Genomic DNA, 20,548 nt, shown 5'->3' with positions numbered 1-20,548 from the left:
ACTATAATACTTTTTTAAATGACATACTGCACTATGACATTTAACATTTTTATATATCGTATTACACTAGCAAAAATAATAAACGTTGACGTTTTTCATGAAAAACGATCAAATGTATTTCTGTGGCTTTTTTTATTAACATATTTCATCATTATTATTTATGTAATATGCATATGGCACATATATATCCATCCATTATCTTCCACTTTACCCAGGACCGGGTCACGGGGGGGCAGTGGGCTTAGCAGGATATTCAAGACGCCCCCTAGCAATGCTGTCCAGCTCCACCAGGAGGACCCTCACATCAACAATCATATTGAGCAAATATTTTGTCTTTCCTTGTGTTCCCTTACTCTCTGAGTTCAGCATTGATTTCAGCTCGGAGCTGCTCCTGGTGAGCCTTGCTGTGGTTCTCCAGCTGATCCTCCAGGACAGATACACACACACACAAATACATTAAAGAAATCCTGTCATTTGACTGAAGCAGTTCTCATCCGTAAATCATGTTAATTACAGTCTAGTTTCCAAATATAAACCAGGATAATTGACATAACAAATAAATATTAACACTTGTTTGGCCACAATTGTGATCATTCAGTAACTAGGTTTAAGTTTCACAAAATCATACCTTAGTTAGCCTTGGCTGGCTGTTTTTACAACCTTTTTTTTAAATGTTTAAGTTTTTAAAGCATTTTTTAAAAACTTGATTCTACTTTTTAAGTCATCTCAAACTGGCTTTTAACTGCGCGCCAATTTTCTTTACCCTATACTGGATACCGGCCATAACAGAACCCTGCTGTCACACTCTCACATCAATGCCTCCACTCACCTCTCAACCGGACTGCGCTGGATGTTGTCGGCGATCTCAATAAATAGCTGAACTGAACTCGTAAAAACTGACTCTATCCACTTGTTCACCACACTGAAGAGATCCACGTGTCCCATTCCCTCCTGTGGCCGACGTAGTGGGCGTTTCAGCAGATTGCTATCGCTTCACACCTGGCTCTAATTAGCGCGCCTTGCCAGGGTGTTTGATTCATTGACAAATGTAACCTCTTTTGGGAAAGCGGGCAGATATTTTAAAGTAATGGCATCCATCCACTTCTGTCCGAAAACATTGCACGTTGTTCCGCCAACTCAAGTGTGTCTTAATCACGCACATGGACGTAAGGAGAACATCACCCCGCCAAAACATTTCCCCGACGTCCATTACCAGTCCGACTAGTAGCCTACTAGTGATGTCTCCGGTGTCCAAGCGTCGTTTCATATGCGTTTCTTCCGCTGCTCACGTGGAGCAATTCTCGAATTTCTGACCTTGCTAGTTACAATAGTTTAAACATTTGCTTTGGACTCTTGCAACACGAGTACAACCCGGTCCTGCTGCAACCCTCCCGTCTCGTTCGGACAACATCCCCTCTTAGACCTGCACAGTGCTCCCCCTGGCTCCCACCTTCAGTTGCTTTAATGCCAGTAATCTCCAACAACAGGCCCCGGGGCCCCCGAAGGCCTCAGTGGGGAGATGCCTGCAACCTACGTCACTGTAGATGGGAATTTGAATGCAGAATTTAAATATTTGTAACCATTGTTTTATCTGTGACAGAGGGCTTATTCTGAGAGATTTTAAACAGATCTCCATGTTTGCTGCCCATCATACCTCATAGCTGGTGAGTTCCTTGATCATTTATTCTTGTACAATCAGTTAAAAGAGATACACATCCCAAAGGTTGTGTACTTTACTTACTGCTTTTAGATTTCAGTGCTGCATTTGAGACTCGACCACTCCGTTCTCCTGCACTGTCTAGAAACCTGGGTTGGTCCAAAGATAAAAGAAATGTTTCTTTTATCTTTGTCCTCTGTTGCTCATTTTAATTGTGGGGTTCCTCAAGGCTTCATTCTTGGCCCACTGTTGTTTCCGTACATGCTTTCTCTCAGCTAGATCATTCAGAGCCACGCTGTCTCCCGCTCAGCTATAAATCCCCTCCAGTCTAATATCTTAGATGACCTCCTTGCCTGCCTCAATGATGTTAAATGCTGAATGCCACACATATTTTTAAATGTAATGATAACAAGATTGAGATAATCAACCGCTACCACCCTGATTCACATCAGATTTGGTTCCCTCACAAAGACTAGGAGGCAGGCTGATAGAAATCTCAATATTTGATGTAGATCTCTGTTTTGATGCCCAGGTAAAGACTGTTGGTCAGTTGCTTCTTTCAGCTAATAAAACCTCTAAAACCAATTATTTTTTGTCTCCTTTTGATTTATTATACATGGTTTTATTTTCTCTCACCTGGACTACTGTAGTACACTTCATGTTGGTATCATCGAGAGCTCACTTCACCGACTCCAACTGCAGAATCCTGAAGCCAGAATTAAGTAAGAGATTCGAACACTTACACTGGCTGCCAGTTATTTACTGTATTGATATAAAAATGGTACTGATTATTTTTAAAGCATTAATTGACGGCGAAGTATACCAATGTTTTATTGGCCCTCTTATGTCCCTTAGATCAGTGAGCAAATGTTATATGAGAATATATTCACTCAATCCCCTGTGGTCCCTTAATAGAAAATGTTAAGCTTGAATTCACTGACTGAGATTTTGACTCAGATTGATTGAGCTTGAGATCACCAGCAGGCCTCTGTGATATATGAGTAATTAAAGGCTCATTCTGAATGATTTTTGATACTATACATTCGTGGAAGATGTTGTATTTCAATACAACATTTGCAATACTTTGATGCATAGATGAAACATAATCCATTTCGTGTTGAATATAAAGGCCTTTGAGGGTAACATAAAACCAACTCCATGTTACTTAATAAATGATGCCATAAAATTAAACTACAACTAAAGGACCAATTATCTGAGAGACTGAAGAGCCAAAGGTTATTTGAAAACAATGATGAAAAATACATTTATTTTGAAACAGCTGGATGAGGGCACTCTCAGTGGTGTGGTAACGTGTTTCCAGTGATGAACACACACACACACACACACACACACACACACACACACACACACACACACACACACACACACACACACCGCATGTGTAGTGGTATCCATATACAGTAAACATTTCTGCCAATAGATTCTCCTAAATGTGTTGTAATTAATAATGTTGGTTGACCAGCGCAAGATGCTTTGGAAGTAAAAAATAAGGCATCTTGGATTCAACAGAAACTTGTTTGTGACTACACTTTGTAAATACACACATGATAAATATTCAATGTAAGATTGAAAATCTGTTTTGAACAGTCTAATGAAGGGAATTGAAAGTATTTCTGTTCGAAGGGATTTTACTGGTAAATGACGGAAATTCAGTGATTCCATTATCAATTAAATTATTAATGTGCTCGGAGAAACCAATTCTATCGGCCTTTGTGACTTTCACAAGTGACTTTTTAAAACATAATTGTCATCATGCAATACAATTTGTGCAGCTCGTGGACTTAAAGACCAGTCTTTTGTTTTATTTTGTTTTGTTTTGAGTTCAGTTGACACGTTTTGTTACGTTTTGTTAATTTTTGTCCTGATTTTAATTTGAAAATCAGTGTTCATCATTGTTGATGAGAAACCAGCTGAAGTGCAACAGTTTTTATATTAAACCTAATCAACCTTCACATGGTTCATTTAGTTGTAACTTGCAGATACTTTTTATTCATTCCACAGTACACACTTTATTTGTGCAGAATGTCATCAAATGACAAGTGTTGTTTTTTTTATGAACAGTGACTTTTCACGAGTATCTACATCGTTTTCTTACAGCTTCTAAATCAAACCAATAGAGAGTCTTAACTCAAGTATCGGCATGTTTGAAAATGAGCGTTTTTCTTTCACCCAGAGAAGGTTGTTGCGCACATCTCAACTTCTTAAGGAGGTTTCAATTTGCGCCACGAGAGGGCGCTCCTGGTTAAATGATTCAGGGTTACATGTTGACTGACTAGACTACATGTAATCACATGTTTGAAAAGGAGCCCCAGGCCTTTATACCATTTGATTTCCCAATGGCTGTTTAAAGTGAAAGGCTGTATATGTACTGATAACAGTAAATACATGTTTTACATACCAGCTGATCAAACTTGTGAAATGCTATGATTGCTTTAAAAAATATATTCAAATGTAAGTTTTTTATTATTATTATTATTATTATTAAATTGTCTTTAATTTAGAATGCACTTGTGTGCATGTGTTTAATGTGTGCGCTCATTGTGTTCGGTGCTTCCAGGACAGAGCGGACAGAGAGGCGGTGAGTGGCGATGAAGCAGCTGAACGCTTCGGTGACTCGCAGCAGATCTACTCACTGCAACAAGCGTCTTTTTGTCCAAACATCTGCTTATCTTCCCCGGCACTGCTCTGTCAATTCCCCCTTCGTGTCGAGGTTAGGCCGCAGATAAGATTATCTTTACGCTGTTTATTAACCAATTCCCCTTCAGTGGTGGGACAGAAAGGCCCGCGGTACGCGCCATCAGCAGGCCAACAAGCCATTATTAAAAACCACAATAGAGTTCAGCGCATAAATCAGCGTTATCTTCATCTGGACTGTGCTCTGAGCAACAGGTTCACGTTTTAAAGACAGATTTAAATAGATTATAAGAACATTTATATTTTTTATATTAAGAATATATTGTAAAGGCTAACGCTTTTTTGTATTTGTTATTCTACTTAGACTATTATTATTATTATTATTGTTATTATTATTGATGTTGTTGTTGTTATTGCTGTTATTATTATTATCATTATTATTATATTTGATTTATTGTGTTTGATGTTGTTAATATTTCTTTTTTTATCATCTTTAAAAAACAATAATGCAAGTGTCAGTCAATACTTTGGTGTTAAATCCCAGAAATAAATGCTATTTTATTGGTTTCATAATTTTCCCAGTAATTATCTGTCAGGATTGTTTACCCTCCATTCGTTTAAGTCAGCGCCACGTCTATTTTCTCTAATAGATCGGAGTTTGAGAGATTAAAATTTAAATGACTCGTGAATTCAGGAGATAAAAATCCAAATCATTTATTAGGTTAAATTGCGATTAGTGTTTCACGGTGACGGGCTGTTTGGCAGCTCTCGTCTTTGGCTGTAGATGAACTGGAAAAAGTGCCAATCGTTCTGCCATTGATCTCACACCGGGTCAGCAGCACGGCTGCTTTATTTAACTCACTCACATTTTACAAAAAACAACGGAGATTGAGCAACGGCTGTCAGCTTGGCTATTTACAAATTAGCCCATAATAAGAGATATATATATATATATAATATATTTCTTCTTTTTTTTTTTTTTCTTTGAAAAAAGCTTCTCCTCTGATCATTTTAGAAAGACTTTAAAACAAGGTGATAAAAACCCAATGTATATGATCAGGGGAGAATGTAGGGATATGAATTAGAAATAGAGGGGCCATTTGCAGAATTAGAAAACGTGTGAATGGCTGCTGCATCCCTTCAACCTGAAGAAATACAGTCAAAATTGTGAATCACCTCGCGTTGAAAAAAAAAAAGAAAAAAAGAAAACCTTTTAAAATCCACAATCTTTTCCCCGGTGAGCAAATGGGCAGCAAGGTGCATTTGCTGAAGCCTTTCAAATGCTAACGTGGCCATATTTCACTCTTACAACCTTCCCACATCTCCATAAAATATTACAGCACTCAGAGTGATGACTGGAGCCCGGGCGCCTTTTCTCACACGCTTTCTCCGTAATAACGCAGTTTGACTCAAAAAGCCTGATTATCTCACTCTTATAAAAAAAAAACAAGCTCTGTCCATTTAAAGAGTTTGTGCTCTTGTTATGATCCACTCATCTTCAAAGACTGACTCTTTTATTTCAAATACCTGATGGAAAACGACGTGATATAATGTTCCTGATGGTGTTTAAGTGAGTGGAACCGTAATCTTTTTTTAGGAAGGCGGATTACAACGCGCGCTGGAATAACTCAGTTTATTCCGACATCATTCTCCAAAGTACCTGGATCAATCACACAATTGTGCAGAGCAAATAAACAACACGCAGACATGGTTGAAAAGGCCATGCCGCCATTCATATCAAAGATATCAGCACATATAAATTGTAAAATAGCCTAGTAAAAAACATCAAGTTGAATCGTGTTTTTTTTTTTTCCGTGGACTGGTCTTTGAAATAGAATTTTCAGTCTCCAAACATTAAGACCCCCCCCCCCCCCCCCCCCCCCCCTCACCGAGTCCCGTGTCTACTTTAATATACTCTCACTGTCTGCGGTAACAGCTTATAATGTAAATGTATATTCTTTGTCATATGTGGAAACAATGATTTCCACGGCTGTGAGAGGCATCATTAACGGCACAGCTAAAGATCTTAATAGAGTGTGGCTGTTGGTGCGTTCACGGTCTCCTCCGACACTCCGGATTCCACAATTTCAAAGTCTTTAATACGGCTTTGTGCAAGAATCGAGTGGTTTCAGTCGAGGATGAAAACAAATAGTTGTACTTTATTTTCTATATTGGAGCTTTTTGCTTTTGCACAAGAAAGCCAGAAAAACGCAGGCGTGGCCTTTTAGAACACATTTAAAGTGTGAGGGTGAGTGCAAATACAAAAACTGTTTAAAAAATAAGTGGACACGTTTATAAAGCCTGGGCCTTTAAATAGCAGCCCACTGTGCTATGCTAGCTTACTTTTCTTCCGCCTGTGTATCCGCTCTGAAACGTAACGTGTCTGCAACATGGATCATCATCTGTCATAAATAAATCCAGTCAGTCCTTATAACCACACAGAAGGCTCGTTTATACGCAGTTGAGCTGGAAGCTGCTATTTCCGACAGCAAGTCAAGGCAGCAGCCGTCCAGCGAAAGATGCACATGTAGAAGCAGCGGAGTCTCTGTCTCATCCAATCAGGGCGCGGTCTCACTCAGCCCCCGTCCAATGGGAATAGCGCGCGTGCAGGTGGCTGCGCTATTATCAGCGGGTCCCGCTTCACTCCCAGCCTAGAGCGAGTCAATTTATGGAAAGACAAGTCGACCCTTTAATGGTTCCCATCAAAACCACTAAAAACATCATCAGACCGGCCGACTTCCGAGAGGATTCCTGCGGCGGATGCATGCAGCCTTCTCCCAGCTGGCAGACTGCGACCGAAACAAGCACGCGGAGAGACATTTTGTGGGAGTTTTGACCAAGCTTTTTCACTTCCCACGAGAGAAGAGAAGTTCGTTTTTGCTCCAAGTTTTTTCAACATTTCAAGAGTCTGCTTCTTCCTTATCCGGGATACTTTTGCAGAAGGCGGCAGAAGTGGCCTGGATCCTGAGTACCACCAGTCCGCTCTGCGCCTTTATTTACTCTGAACGGTTATTATTATTTTATCCCCGGTTTTTTATCCAGGCGAGTTTGGTGGTTCATGTTCACAAATGTTAGCGATCGGGCAAATGGAGGCTAACCGGCAGAGTGCTTTCGTCCTGGGCAGCACCCCGCTGGCGGCGTTGCACAACATGACCGAGATGAAGACGTCCCTGTTCCCGTACTCGCTGCAGCAGAGCCCGGTGGGCTTCAAGCCCCAGCTCTCATGCCTCAACTCCCACATGGCCTTAGGGACTCCACACGGAATAAGCGACATCCTGGGGAGACCCATCACCGCGGCCGGACAGCTGCTCTCCGGGTTCCCCCGGATAAACGGCCTGACCACCACCGCTGCCGCAGCGGCGGCCGCGGGGATGTACTTCGGCCCGGCGGCGATGTCGCGGTACCCGAAGCCCCTGGCCGAGCTGCCGGGGAGGGCGCCCATCTTCTGGCCCGGGGTGATGCAGGGTTCTCCTTGGAGGGACCCGCGGCTTCCATGTCATAGTAAGTCCCGTGCGACTGCCGGTCTGCTTGTACACTGTTAGAGGAAATGTTTAAATTCAGAAAGAAAGAGAGAAAATCACGGCTCCTCTGTCGGGTCTTAGAATATTGCTTATGGTTTTAGATATCATTTCTAAAACAACACAAAGCAAGCACACACACAAACAAAATATGACACACAGTGATCACGTGATCTAAATCTATTATAATTAATTGTTGAAGAGATGCACGTTGGCCACCATAATAAAGGCTACTATTGGGCATCAGACACTGGAAGTTCTTGATAGAACATTTAATTATAATGTGATACTTGGCAGGACTTTCAAACTTGTAAAGAAAAAAAAAATGTATATATATATATATATATATATATATATATACAATGGCGCCGTTTATTATGGCTTTAATACCATAATGGTTTAATACCATTATGGTATTAAAGCTATAATAAAAGGCGCCATCGTAGATAGTTTTGTCAGTAAACTCGCCATGTTCCTCAGACACACGTTGTAGGAATATTAGAGGCTCATTCTGAATTGACTTGTAATGGAATCCAAATCAATTTAAAAAATAATAATACAATTGTCTGAAGTTGCACTTATGTTTACATAACCATGCCTCCTCGTGCGTTCTCCTTCCAGGTCAAGCTATGATGTTGGACAAGGACGGGAAGAAGAAACACTCCAGACCGACCTTTTCAGGACAGCAGATCTTTGCACTGGAGAAAACTTTCGAGCAGACGAAATACCTGGCCGGCCCAGAGAGAGCCCGCCTGGCCTACTCTTTAGGGATGACCGAGAGTCAAGTCAAGGTAAACAATACATAAATAAATAAAAACACCTGCTTTGTCATTTTTGCAAAATGTGGAACATGTTGTTTGGTCAATTTTCACTTTTCTGCAATCTGTGAGATTCCACTTATTGGTGCGCAGACGAAGATGAAAAAGTTATTTGTGATGAATTACATGATACAAGCTATATTATTTAAATTATTGTTTTTATTGATGCTGTTATTACTCATTTATATATATTTTTTAATTTAGTGTGTTTTGCACCTGATTCTTTTAATGGATCATTTTGGTTTGGTGCTTTTTGATCACATTTTATTATCATTCGTGGACCTGTTGAGCATCTCCCTCTCTCTCTCTCTCCTCCACAGGTCTGGTTTCAGAACAGGAGGACCAAATGGCGGAAGAGACACGCGGCGGAAATGGCCACGGCCAAGAAGAAGCACGACTCTGAGACGGAGAAGATGAAGGAGAGCTCGGACAACGAGGACGACGACGAGTACAACAAGCCCCTGGACCCGAATTCGGACGACGAGAAGATCACGAGACTGTTGAAAAAGCACAAGGCCACCAACCTGGCGCTGATCAGCCCGTGCAGCAACAGCTCGGACACCTTGTGATGCCCACAGCGTGGCGGGAGGGGGGCAACCGTAGGAGGAAGAGGAAGGGCAAAAGGGTCCAACAGAGACTTGTCGCGCTCTTTCTGACCCCCTTTCCACCTGCTGACACTGCGAAACATGCGCCTGAGGGGTGGGGGTGGAGGGGGGGTCGCATTATGCTCAGGCAGAGCAAGAAAATGCGTAAAAAAAACCCTGAATGTGCGCCAAGACGCGCGTAAAAGACGCAGAAACCAGACGCCTTTTGGCCGCATCCAAACCAATTTACAGACACTGCAAACATGGAGATATGACTCCTGAACCTGGACTTCAAGAAGACTGATGATGGACAAGCTCACGCGAGTGTAAAGGACACGCACGTGTTGGGACGGGACATTGCTTTGGCGACGCAAATCAGTTTTTACGCATAGCATACACAAGTGGAGTTTTAACAACCTGTGTAAATGTAAACACAATAGTACACACACACACTATCCGGATCAGTGTTGGGCTCATTAGCGTGACTTTTATTCCACAAGTAACGCTGCTTTGCGGTTTTAATTCCCGACAGTTGTTGCATTATTTCCCACCACACCTCTCACACAATAGTCGGGACATTTGCAAGCCAACGAGGCCACGCGTTCTGCTCTGAAGGAGACATTTGAATGCTCTTGTATATTGGTTTACTTATAATATTTTCATATGAGTGGAAAAAAGACACACACCCCCACACACACTGAGTTAAAGGCAGATTACACGGTTTTAGGTCCCATGATGTGTTTTGTGCAGCTCTGAGAGGGGGACTGTGAGCATTTTTAATAGAACTGATTTATTTAGCAGCCAACTCTGATCCGGATCCCGTGACGCATGTTTTAAAGTGGCAGGTGTGAACGGGGCCTGTGACGCTTCTAAAGCTCAGTTTAACCAGGGTATCCACTGTCCTAAAAAAAAGGCGAGATAATAAAAAATGTGTTGAGGGGTGGAGAGATGAATGTGTGCTGCAGCCTAAAGATGAGATTGTATATATTTTTTACTGAATAAGTTATGTCGTTTTCAACCAGTGGAGACGTGGCAGCCCGGACGCGCTTATATTCCCTCTCAGATAAACCTGCTGCTTCGTGGTTTCTTTTGTTTTCTTCCTCCCTGCAGAGTAACGTCGCCTCTTTCTCTCCACGTGTTCGATTCGGTACCGGAGCACACATGTATAGGCTGTACACGCTGTAAATAATCCATGTGAAAGGACAGCTGGTTCTAACGACATCGCACACTTCTGTTTTTTGGGGATTTGATTTTGAGGGAAGTTTCCTGATTCAGCTCGTCACTCAGCGGGAGAAGAGACTGCAACCATCGGTCATGTTGGAACTAAAGAGAGTATTATTGCTTCCGGGAAGGTTATTGGAAGAAGAAGATGAAGAAAAAAAAACACTTTGTATTATGAATAAATTATTTAACAAGCATTTCTGTTTTATCATGGGTTTTGTTTTAATGTATGGGCTTAATATAAATTAAAGATAAATTCATGACTATCTATAATTGAATTTCATTATTGGCAACAATGATGCTTTTAGAGGATTCATGCCGATTTAACTCTAGAGAATTATTTATGTTTTAGAAAAGTCTGGACAAGGAATACAAGAAACTCATAATAATAATAATAATAATGTCAATACATTTTATTGATGAGGAGTATTTTACATAGCAGTCATTGTTTACTAAAAAGTAAAGTTAATTAACAAAAATAAATTGTCTACAGGTTCAACTTTGATTTAGATTTTTCCAATAATAACTTTTCCATCAATTTACATAAAGGAGGAAATATTCTAGACACTTATTGCTCAAATGATCTTTATTATTGTCATTACAGGCAGCTGTTGATATTTTTGACAAATCAAAGCGGAAGATGTCACTAAAAAGTCAGTCGGTCTGTTCTCTTTCAACAATGGATGCTTTTATTTTGCAGTCGTCTGAATTGTTCCACAACTCAGGACCCAATGAGCTCTTTTGATGCCCAGCAGAGATGAGCCGTATATAGCTGAGGTCATCATTAATCAGCTTCAGCAGATTATAATGTTCATAATGTTTTATGTAAACGGTTGACAGTAAGGTGGAGACCCTGGACAGACGTGCTCCCCCTCTGTCTCTCAGCTGCTACTACATCTTAGTTCTTTTTAAATTTCGTATCAAAGGCAGCTTCCTGCTGCGTGTCGTCTGGGTTCAGCCAATCAGGAATGAGCAGCCATGAAATCAAATCCCATTTAGGAATCTCTGATCAGACGTGGATGACGAACACCTGCTCGCGCGCGATGAGGTTTCTAATGAAGAAAAATAAATAATACTTTCATAAATAACTATTATAGATACATTTTAAATGATCTCTTACCGTGAGCTAATATTCCAACAGCAGACTGAATGAGGCCGTTATTGCATTATTTTTCTTTTTTAAACTTTTTTGGTTTGATTATATATATTAATATGATGTACTTTTTATCCTTTATATAGTATATGTGTATAATAAATTAGGAGGTTCAAATTGGTTCAGATTCTGAATAGTTTAATTTTCTGGAAGGTTTAGTAAATGATGAAACATTCTATTTATTATTTACATTGTACTCATAAATTGCACGATCAGCATAAAATAGATTTATGTGATCTACTTGTATTAATTAAAATGTCCCTAGCTTCTCTTCTAATGGACTTCAGCCTAAATGTAAAAAAAGGGCTCGTTGAGTGGCTTAAACATTGCACATTAGTCAGCAAGAACGGGTAGTATTTTCTTAACGGAGCAGAAATATCGTAGGCTGCGGGAATATGTGAATAGAACATATCAATATCCCGAGTAAAGTCCATATCACCGACTCTAATCCTCCAGGAATATCGTTATTTTCCGTTCGAGGCCCATTTTAAGCCAATTATAGCTGGTGTCACGGTGATGAAAAACGAGCACAGGAGCTGTGTAATCCTCACCCCGTTCAGTCTATAAGACCGCCGGAATAACACACCGCGCAGCTCGTGGAAGGCTAATTAAAGAACACCCTTCTTCCGCAGAGGAGCTTTTATTTTGTAGTAAAGAGGAAAAATAAGGAGAGGAAATGAGGACAAACAGCCGTTGAGCTCTAAAGGTTTTTTTATTGCTTGAGAACTGCATCACCTACAGCAGAGGACCAGCCGTCCGGAAGGGGGGCTAGAATAAAATCTCTATCTGCTTTTATTTTTTAATAAGATGGAGTGAAGGAAAAAAAGACAAACTAAAAGCACTGCGGCTTATGCTCCTATACAGTAAACCCACAATGACCAGCAGGAAGGAAAACAAGCAGGTTTTTTACAAACAAGAAGAAATCAAATTAAACTTTGCCTATAAACCAAATCACCCAAGACAACATGAATTCTGCGGCAGGCACAAAATCATTTCCACTTGCGGTGATTTACATTCACGGAGGATCAATCTGACGCTTCACACGGTCTGAAATGTGTAGTGTAGTAAATGGAATCGATCAAAAAAAGAAACGCTGATCTCCGACCGCCTCTTTAATGCTCAACTTATTTTGCAATGAAGGCTGCTGAAGGCTACACACAAAACAAAGAATACAAAAAAGTCCCCCCCCCCCCCCCCCCCCTTTAGAGTTTCTCTCTATCATTATTATTTTTTTGTTTACAGCAACACCTTTACCATCGGACTTATTTATAACTCTTACACACTTCATTCCTGTGTAGGATACTTGGCACCATAATGCAGTAACAAAAATTAAAAAAACAAAAAAAAACAGTTAACATTTTAAGGATACCCAAGCCTATCTAAAAAATATCACATTCAGAACCATAATATTATAGAAATAAGTTAAGAGTAAGAATAATAATGACATAATGTGAGAGTGCTATATATATATATATATATATATATATATATATATGTATGTATATATATATATATATATATATATGAGACATTATCTTATATACTTGCATGGTCTATGGCACTGCTTAAAACATTCTTGGATAGGCAATAAATCACGGAACAGCTCCTCTCCCCGCTGACTGATTCAAAGGTCACTGTGGCTGCAGGAACACCCAAACAGTCGCTCCGCCCGTCCGCAACTTCAGCATAAACATTTTGGTAAGAATCATAAATTATCTCTTTTTAAAAAGTACAGTATATAAAAGGAGATTCAACCGATGTGTCAGGCATGGCAGTGTGTTGTGCACACGACAACAAAACAAAACAAAAATGTATTTATTTATATATATATATATATATATATATTTTCATAAATATATATATTCATGAATATATATATATATATATTTTCATAAATATATATATTCATGAATATATATATATATATATATATATATACACATATACATATATATATATACATATATATATATATATATATATATATATATATACATATATATATATATATATATATATGTCTGTATATATATAAATTGTTAGAATAAACAGAAGGAGTTCTGTCTGTTCCGACAAAGGGACCACAACGTTTGGTCAGAAAAAGTGAACGGCACTAAAACCATCAACAACTCTATGTTATACTGTCCGATGTACAAATAAACCTAACCATATATAGATATACAACGTTTTTTTTTTAGTTTTTACTTTTTTTTGCATTGCACTTTTCTTTTCTTAAAACACCTTACACACTGTGTGGAAAGTAGCTTCTATACACAGAGGCATACCTTAAAATGGCAAGTACGGTGTCTAAAAGTATGTAGTAGGACTGATTTCAATTAGAGTTTTGGCAATGAGGCTGTGGCATGGAGAAGAGTCCTTTTATTTTTCTCTCCTTTCTTTCTTCTTCTTCTTCTCTGGGGAATGAGGTTGCATGGCAACAGTGAGGTCAGCGATGTGTGTCTTGTCTGGAGCCGGGGCCCTCGGGTGCTCGTCCACATCTCAACAAGTGTTTTATGGAGAGAGAAGCCGGCTGGGGTCTTCTTACGGATGAGGTGTCAGGACAACTGCAACTGGTCAGCACTGCCGAAAAACTTTGCCTAGGTTCTTCACTGTACGCTTGTGCAAAGTGTGTGTGTGTGTGCATGCATGTGTGTGTGTGTGTGTGTGTGTGTGTGTGTGTGTGTGTGTGTGTGTGTGTGTGTGTGTGTGTGTGTGTGTGTGTGTGTGTGTGTGTGTGTGTATGTGTGTTCTGTCTCTCACAGAGGCGCTTCACGGAATATCTTCTCCCCCCTTTGGCAACACTTCCCTGTTGAGGAAGAAATATGGAGACATTTTTATTCATAAAGACCAATTAGTCATTTCAATCATAGAAACATAACCTGATGCAAACTCTTTTTTATTATTTTATATTAAAGCACGAGATGCAGCAAGTTTGTAAGTAAATGTCTTAAAATGACTGAAGCATTTTAATCATTTTTCCACTCATGATGTCTTATTTTTGTTTGTGATAAAAATCAAGCAACTCAAAGCAAAACAGCGGCAACAATGGTGGAGGAATTATAATAAAGGAAAAAAAAAAATGTAATATTTACCACGACATCACTGCACCACACAACACTTGTGCTTATTTGCATTAGGTTTACCTGCCCCCGCTGTTATTCGGAAGGACAGGAAGACGGGCTGGAAGGGGAGGGAGACAGAGACAGAAACGCAGTTAAAAAAAGCTAACTTTGTTAATGCTCTCCGGGACAAGTGGGAGCTCCGCCCCTCTCCTCTCTGTGAGCACCGATGTCACGCGGGATAAACTCACACACCAGTGCGGTGCATTTTTGGGCCCGCGTGCTAACGACATCGGACATTTTCTTAAACATAGCCGGCTGTGATTTTAGCGGCGGTGCGCGGCCGGGAGGTCAGGGCTTGCCCGGCTATCAGGTCACCTCGCACACACACGCTACCGTCTGTGTTACACTAAGGATTGATGAAAGGCCTGACTTGAGGCGCCTCTCTGACACGCCGGAGACTGGAGCGACGGTGTTAAACACTTTCTATACAGTCAGCTTTAAAAGAAAAGCCTCTGAGCTGCTCCGACTTCTTTAGATCGGGCTTTAAATACGCACCTTTAAATCATAAATCAGGGCCGACTGCTGGGGGGGGGGGGGGGGGGGGGGGATTTAGCTGCAGGATACATTTGTACTCTGAAATGTATTGATTTTGTAATTGTTGATCACAAGGATGATGTCACAAATGTTCTTCCTTTCCCTCTGGTTGTAGAGCACTATAGAGCGCTGCAGGGATGATGTTGTTTTGTAGGCCAACCAGGAAGTTAGCATCGCACTGGTTCCCTCGACGACGGGGTTGGGTTTTGGATTATTGCAGAAAATAAACTCAAAGACAAGTTTTTGATACTTTGTGTTCAAGGAGATGAACACCACTTATAGGATTTGTGAAGCGTGACTGACATTGGCAGAAGTTGCGAGCTAACGTGAGGCTATGAACAAACCTCACCAGGGTTCAGGGCTCATTCCTGCAGAACTATTGGAAACCAGTGGTGTGATGTAACTAAGTACATTTACTTGTGTATTTTACTGAAGTACAACTTTGACATACTTGCAATTTATTTGGGTATTTTCTATTTTTTCATTTTATGCCACTTAATACTTCTACATCCTTACTTTGAAGATATTGTGCTTTTATATCATACTACATTTATCTGACATCTGTAGTTACCTGTTACATGAAAACACATGTTCTGCTTAGACGATGTGATGCGACAATACTACTTATATATCCAGTAGTATTCAAAGTATCGAAATATTGGCTCCATGTTGATGAACTACAACATTAAAATGCTCTCACACGTGTTTTTAGTGATAAAATGGAATATTCTAGAACTGTGGAAGAAGCTATTCTGAGTACTTTTACTTCTGATACTTTGAGTACATTCTGCTGATAATACCTCTGTACTTTTATTGAAGTAATATTTTGATTCTAGGACTTGCACGTGTAATAGAGTATTTTTAGAACACGGTATTTCTACTTTTTTTTTCTACTTTTACTTTGTGTAAAAGTTCTTCTACAACTATTGCTGGAAGTTAAACTAATGAAAATAATGGCACTTACACTTTGAATGAGAAGATATTTGTTGATAAAAGGAGCTAAATTCAATGTTAAGTTAAATAAAATCAATGCAGGTGCATCACTAACTATGCTTCACTAACAGTACGAGCCTCAAACAGTTTGAAACACATTCCAGATGTACAGTATGCGACACAAACAGCTGTTTAGATGCACACGTGTTGAGAGAAGTCCGTCCTTTTCCATTTCTAGGAATCTGCCTCACAGAATCAGGTGACAATGAGCAGTTTGATCAGCACACAGTGAGGGTGTTGTTGTTACCTTGTGGTCCCCCATGCAGACGTTGGGCCCGATGTTATCGTACACTATAGACTTCTCCTCGTTTTCAGGCTGCAGACACACAAAATCAGAAAAAGGTTTGGGGATGAAAACGAGCTGGTCGACATGGATGTTTGTTACATGCAACGAGGGCTGCGCCCCGCGCTGCAGGAAACACACAAACACACACACACACACACACACACACACACACACACACACACACACACACACACACACACACACACAGGATGCAGAGTCAGCAGCACGGCGTTGGGTGTTTACACAGTACAATCATTACATTACGCTGTCATGTTTTATGACACGTTCACGGGCGAGAAATCGATGCACCGGCTTCATTAAGCGCAATTAGCGGTATTATGCTGCGGTTTTCAACATAAAATCTCCTGGAACCGCACGGCGTCCATATCAACAGTGGCTCGTGGCTTCAGTCTTTTTCTTTACTTTTTTTTTTGGCCACAAATTGACCATTCAAATGAATTTGCAAAAATCTGCCAGAACATTGATCATTTGTTGAGGTGCCAATAAAATCCTCATTATGTCAATCGGTGAATCTTCCATTTTCACACAGTTTGTGGGTTGATATATATTCATTCTGACTCCGACTTCAGTTTGCAGACTCGTACAAAGAGTTGGGGGACACATTTAAAATAAGCACCAGTGCAACTGCTAAGTAATTATGGGTTTATTATGCACTCAGACACTTAGTTCAGAGAATTGTAAGGGACAGCCATTAGTACAATAAAGCCAATTTACAGGCCAGTGACCAACAGGAAGTGGATTTGTCTCAATTAGGTTGTACGATTGTTTAAGGGAACTTTATTGATGGGTTTATCATTCATGAATAACTCAGGAAACATCACAAACACCAGGATTCTCACCGAGCAGCGGCGGCGCGGGGAGGCTGATTTATGAAGAAACACAAGTACGCATTGAGCTGAATGCACCTTTAGGAGCAGTTTGTGCACAGCGCGGTGAGGGGGGGGGATGAAAAGCAGGAGTAATCTACAAAGTGGACATTTGCCTCTGGACCAAATAGTCCCCTCGCTGTAATCTAAGTGCCTATCTGAGGGAATCGTGTTTCAATATCACTCCCTGCACACAAAAGACGCCGTTGCCCCACTCGCACATGGATCTGCAGACTGGAGTATAAATCACACTTGTCTGGTTGAACTAAAGACTTTTTAAACAGCACACACACACACACACACACACACACACACACACACACACACACACACACACACACACACACACACACACACACACGCAGGCTGGCGGGTGCTACCGGTTGTGACTCGGTGAGCTGCAGAAGAAAGAGACAGAGAGCTCGAGAATGAACCATAAAGCGAAACCCAAATTAACTTCAGACCAATCCGGCGGTGGAAGCGGGTCAGCACACTGTGTGCCTCCACCTCGCTCTACCTTCCCCTTCCCCCCCCCCCAAGCCGCCGCCTCCGCCTCCCAAAAAGCCGCGGATACATTCATCAAACGCACACTTGATAATTTACAAAGGCAGCATAAAATTGTGGAATTTTCTTTTTTTTTCAGGGCTGCGTAATCTTTAGACAGATAAACAAATTACCCGGGGGCCCCTCCGGCGGAGAGGGAGCGCTCGCTCGGCTAAACATTCATTACCGGCGCTCCCGGAGCTGGTGCCGCGCCGCGCAGCCAGCGGGCAACCTTTGGCGTGTTAGGGCTCGGCAAGCAGAAAATAACATGATGGCGAGTTAACCGACCGTGCCATGATAGATGACGCCCACAAACGTCGGGCTGTTTACGGGGGGGGCCCTATGTCTCGACAATCTGCGGCGCTCGGAGCCGGAGAGAGTGCGAGTGTGTATGTGTGTGTGTGTGTGTGTGTGTGCTCAGTGAATCATCGGCCAATCTGTGAAACACACTAACTGTTCCACTCTGTCGCTGCATTACAAGCAATTAGCCGACGCTTGAGGGGGAGGAAAAGCAAACAACGGCCCAGCTGTGTGTGTGTGTGTGTGTGTGTGAGAATCACCTTTTTACATAATTCTGACACATTAAGTGGGCGGAATAAGCTGGATGTGTTTTTACAGTCTTTGTTTTTCACAACTGTAATAAAGTGGTCAGCGGTCTGGCTTCAGTCAGTAAAGAGTGACTCACACACGCCGCTGCACGTCTTTCACACTTATTACCAGTATTTAAAATGCTAAACAAATAAAATAAATGGCAGTCACAACCGCTTCCCTTCTTATTTCTTATGTAAAACAGGAGACAGTCAAATGTGGGGAAAACTTTGCCGAGCCGCATGGCGGATCTCTGAGTAATCCAGCAAACAGCACCGAGGTGGCAGATTGGCTGGAGTTTACGTCGCGCCGGGACGGATTTGAAGCCGAGTGCGACTCTCTTGAGGAAGGAGACGGATCTGTGGCTTTATGAAGATGACGACGGGGTTCGCTGGAACTCTATAAGTGATGGGATGTATGTACTGTCAGGGTGGACCCGGGGCTTAGCGCTCCAAATTAATATTCGCAGACACCTCATCCTTCCATCTGTGAAGCGACAGAGGGGGGGGGGGCGATGTGGATCAAGGACGATAGAGTCGTAGAAATAAAATATATGTATATGAGGAGGGGGAATATGAAGGAATCAGACTTTTTTAAAAAGCAACCAAAAAACCCAGGAGTTGGGTCAGAGAAGCGTCAGGTCTGGGCTCACCTTTAAGGCCAGGTCTCTGGCAGAGGGAGACAAGAGGATTCGGTCGCACCAGGCGGGGCATCTGGTGTTCATGTACTGCTTCCCCTGACTGCTGTCTTCACTGTACGGATAACTGAAAAGGCAAAAAAAAACAAAGAAAAAACACAATCAGTAAATAGTTTTGTATCCAAGTAACAACTTTATTTTCTAGTAAAGAGCCGCAGCAGGAAGGAGACGAGAGGGGAAAAGGCCACGAGGAGGCAATAACTAGGACTCGTACGAGGAGCGATAAAGACGAGACGTCGCGTCATCCGCCTTATCACACATCAAAATGTTTCCCAGAGAGAACAGCAGCTCCATAAGTATGAGCAATCATCTGAGTCATCTCTTGTATCAACACACATGGATGGCTCAATCAAAGCCATCTCTCTGTCTGCCAACTGTACAGGTTGTGAGCGAGAGAGAGAGAGAGAAAGAAAGTCAGTCGCAGCGGGCCAGAGGGAGATTCAGTTTCCCATATGTGAGGCTCCATCCCTACACGGTCATCAAAAACGGATTAGGGCGCGGCGGCAAAACGGCCGTGAGAGATTGTATCTCTGAACAGCAGGGAACAATCGCATGATTTAAGCGCGCCCGGGAGCAGCAGATTTGCATTGTCGAAGGATTCAATTTACGCCTTCGGGCTCATCAAAGTGCCTGAGATTTACACGCCACCAATCCAATTTGTTTGCGGTCGCTCATCAGGACGCGAGGCCCCGGCTTACGTACTGTAATGCCGATCCAATTTGCTCCTCCAGTGCCACGCGCGCGCCAACCGTAGCATAACGCGGCAAGAGCGGGCTCTTCTTCGAGGACGGCGATGTCCTAATGATTAAATAAACACACACACATCGGGGCCTTCGATTCATCACTCTCGCCAAGCTCCGCTGGCTTAATTGGACTTTGTGCCTTGTGCAGAATGCATTTGCTTTGTATGGATATGTGTGCGTTCACGTCACTACAGCTGCTGGTCTATGGATACGAGCAGAATGTGCTCACAGATCACCCGCACGACTTGCGTAACTCTTCTGGTGGACTAATGCTAATAATAATGAACTTTATTTGTACAGCGAGTGCTTTACAATAAAGGAAGATAAGACTTTGAATGAACATGAACAAAAATAGACTGCGGTGGTAATTTGAAACGTATTAAACTCCAAAAATGTGTCATCTTGTGCACAGTCAATATTTGGTACCCTGGCGTCTGAGGTACAGCCAGAGAAACTGCTCCGGTTCTACAAATCCATCAGCCCACTAATATGTATAACGTTTCATTACATTTTAAAAGAATTAAAGCAGTGAAAATAAGATGGAAAATA

At 41.5% G+C, this 20,548-nt stretch overlaps 2 protein-coding genes across 5 annotated transcripts in view; one reads left to right on the top strand and one right to left on the bottom strand.

Annotated features, from left to right (window-relative positions):
- Positions 1-7,380: 7,380 nt before the first annotated feature.
- nkx6.2 (NK6 homeobox 2) lies at positions 7,381-9,217 on the top strand (the record flags this gene model as incomplete). Of its 2 annotated transcripts, none has more annotated exons than XM_079168546.1 (3): positions 7,381-7,813; positions 8,452-8,621; positions 8,969-9,217. In XM_079168546.1, the coding sequence occupies 3 exons, from the start codon at positions 7,381-7,383 to the stop codon at positions 9,215-9,217; spliced, it is 852 nt and encodes a 283-aa protein (XP_079024672.1). The 2 variants fall into 2 exon arrangements, with proteins under 2 accessions (XP_079024672.1, XP_079024671.1); XM_079168545.1 differs by having other exon boundaries at positions 7,381-7,822; positions 8,458-8,621.
- Positions 9,218-14,208: 4,991 nt separating this feature from the next.
- Positions 14,209-20,548, bottom strand: part of inpp5a (inositol polyphosphate-5-phosphatase A) — a 135,418-nt gene continuing 129,078 nt past the window's right edge. The window contains exons 13-16 of one of the 3 annotated variants that reach the window (XM_079168391.1): positions 19,212-19,323; positions 16,503-16,571; positions 14,699-14,786; positions 14,209-14,412 (exon numbers count right to left, since the gene is read on the bottom strand). In XM_079168391.1, the coding sequence (XP_079024517.1) occupies positions 14,706-14,786; positions 16,503-16,571; positions 19,212-19,323 (262 nt within the window). In that variant the 3' untranslated portion in view covers positions 14,209-14,412; positions 14,699-14,705. Of the gene's footprint in view, positions 14,413-14,698; positions 14,787-16,502; positions 16,572-18,727; positions 19,046-19,211; positions 19,324-20,548 lie in introns of those variants that run through there. The other 2 variants (XM_079168390.1, XM_079168392.1) reach the window with 2 other exon arrangements.

This window comes from Pholis gunnellus (assembly GCF_910591455.1).
Source record: "Pholis gunnellus genome assembly, chromosome: 11".
NCBI lineage: Eukaryota > Metazoa > Chordata > Actinopteri > Perciformes > Pholidae > Pholis > Pholis gunnellus.
This window is presented reverse-complemented; position numbering and strand designations above follow the sequence as displayed.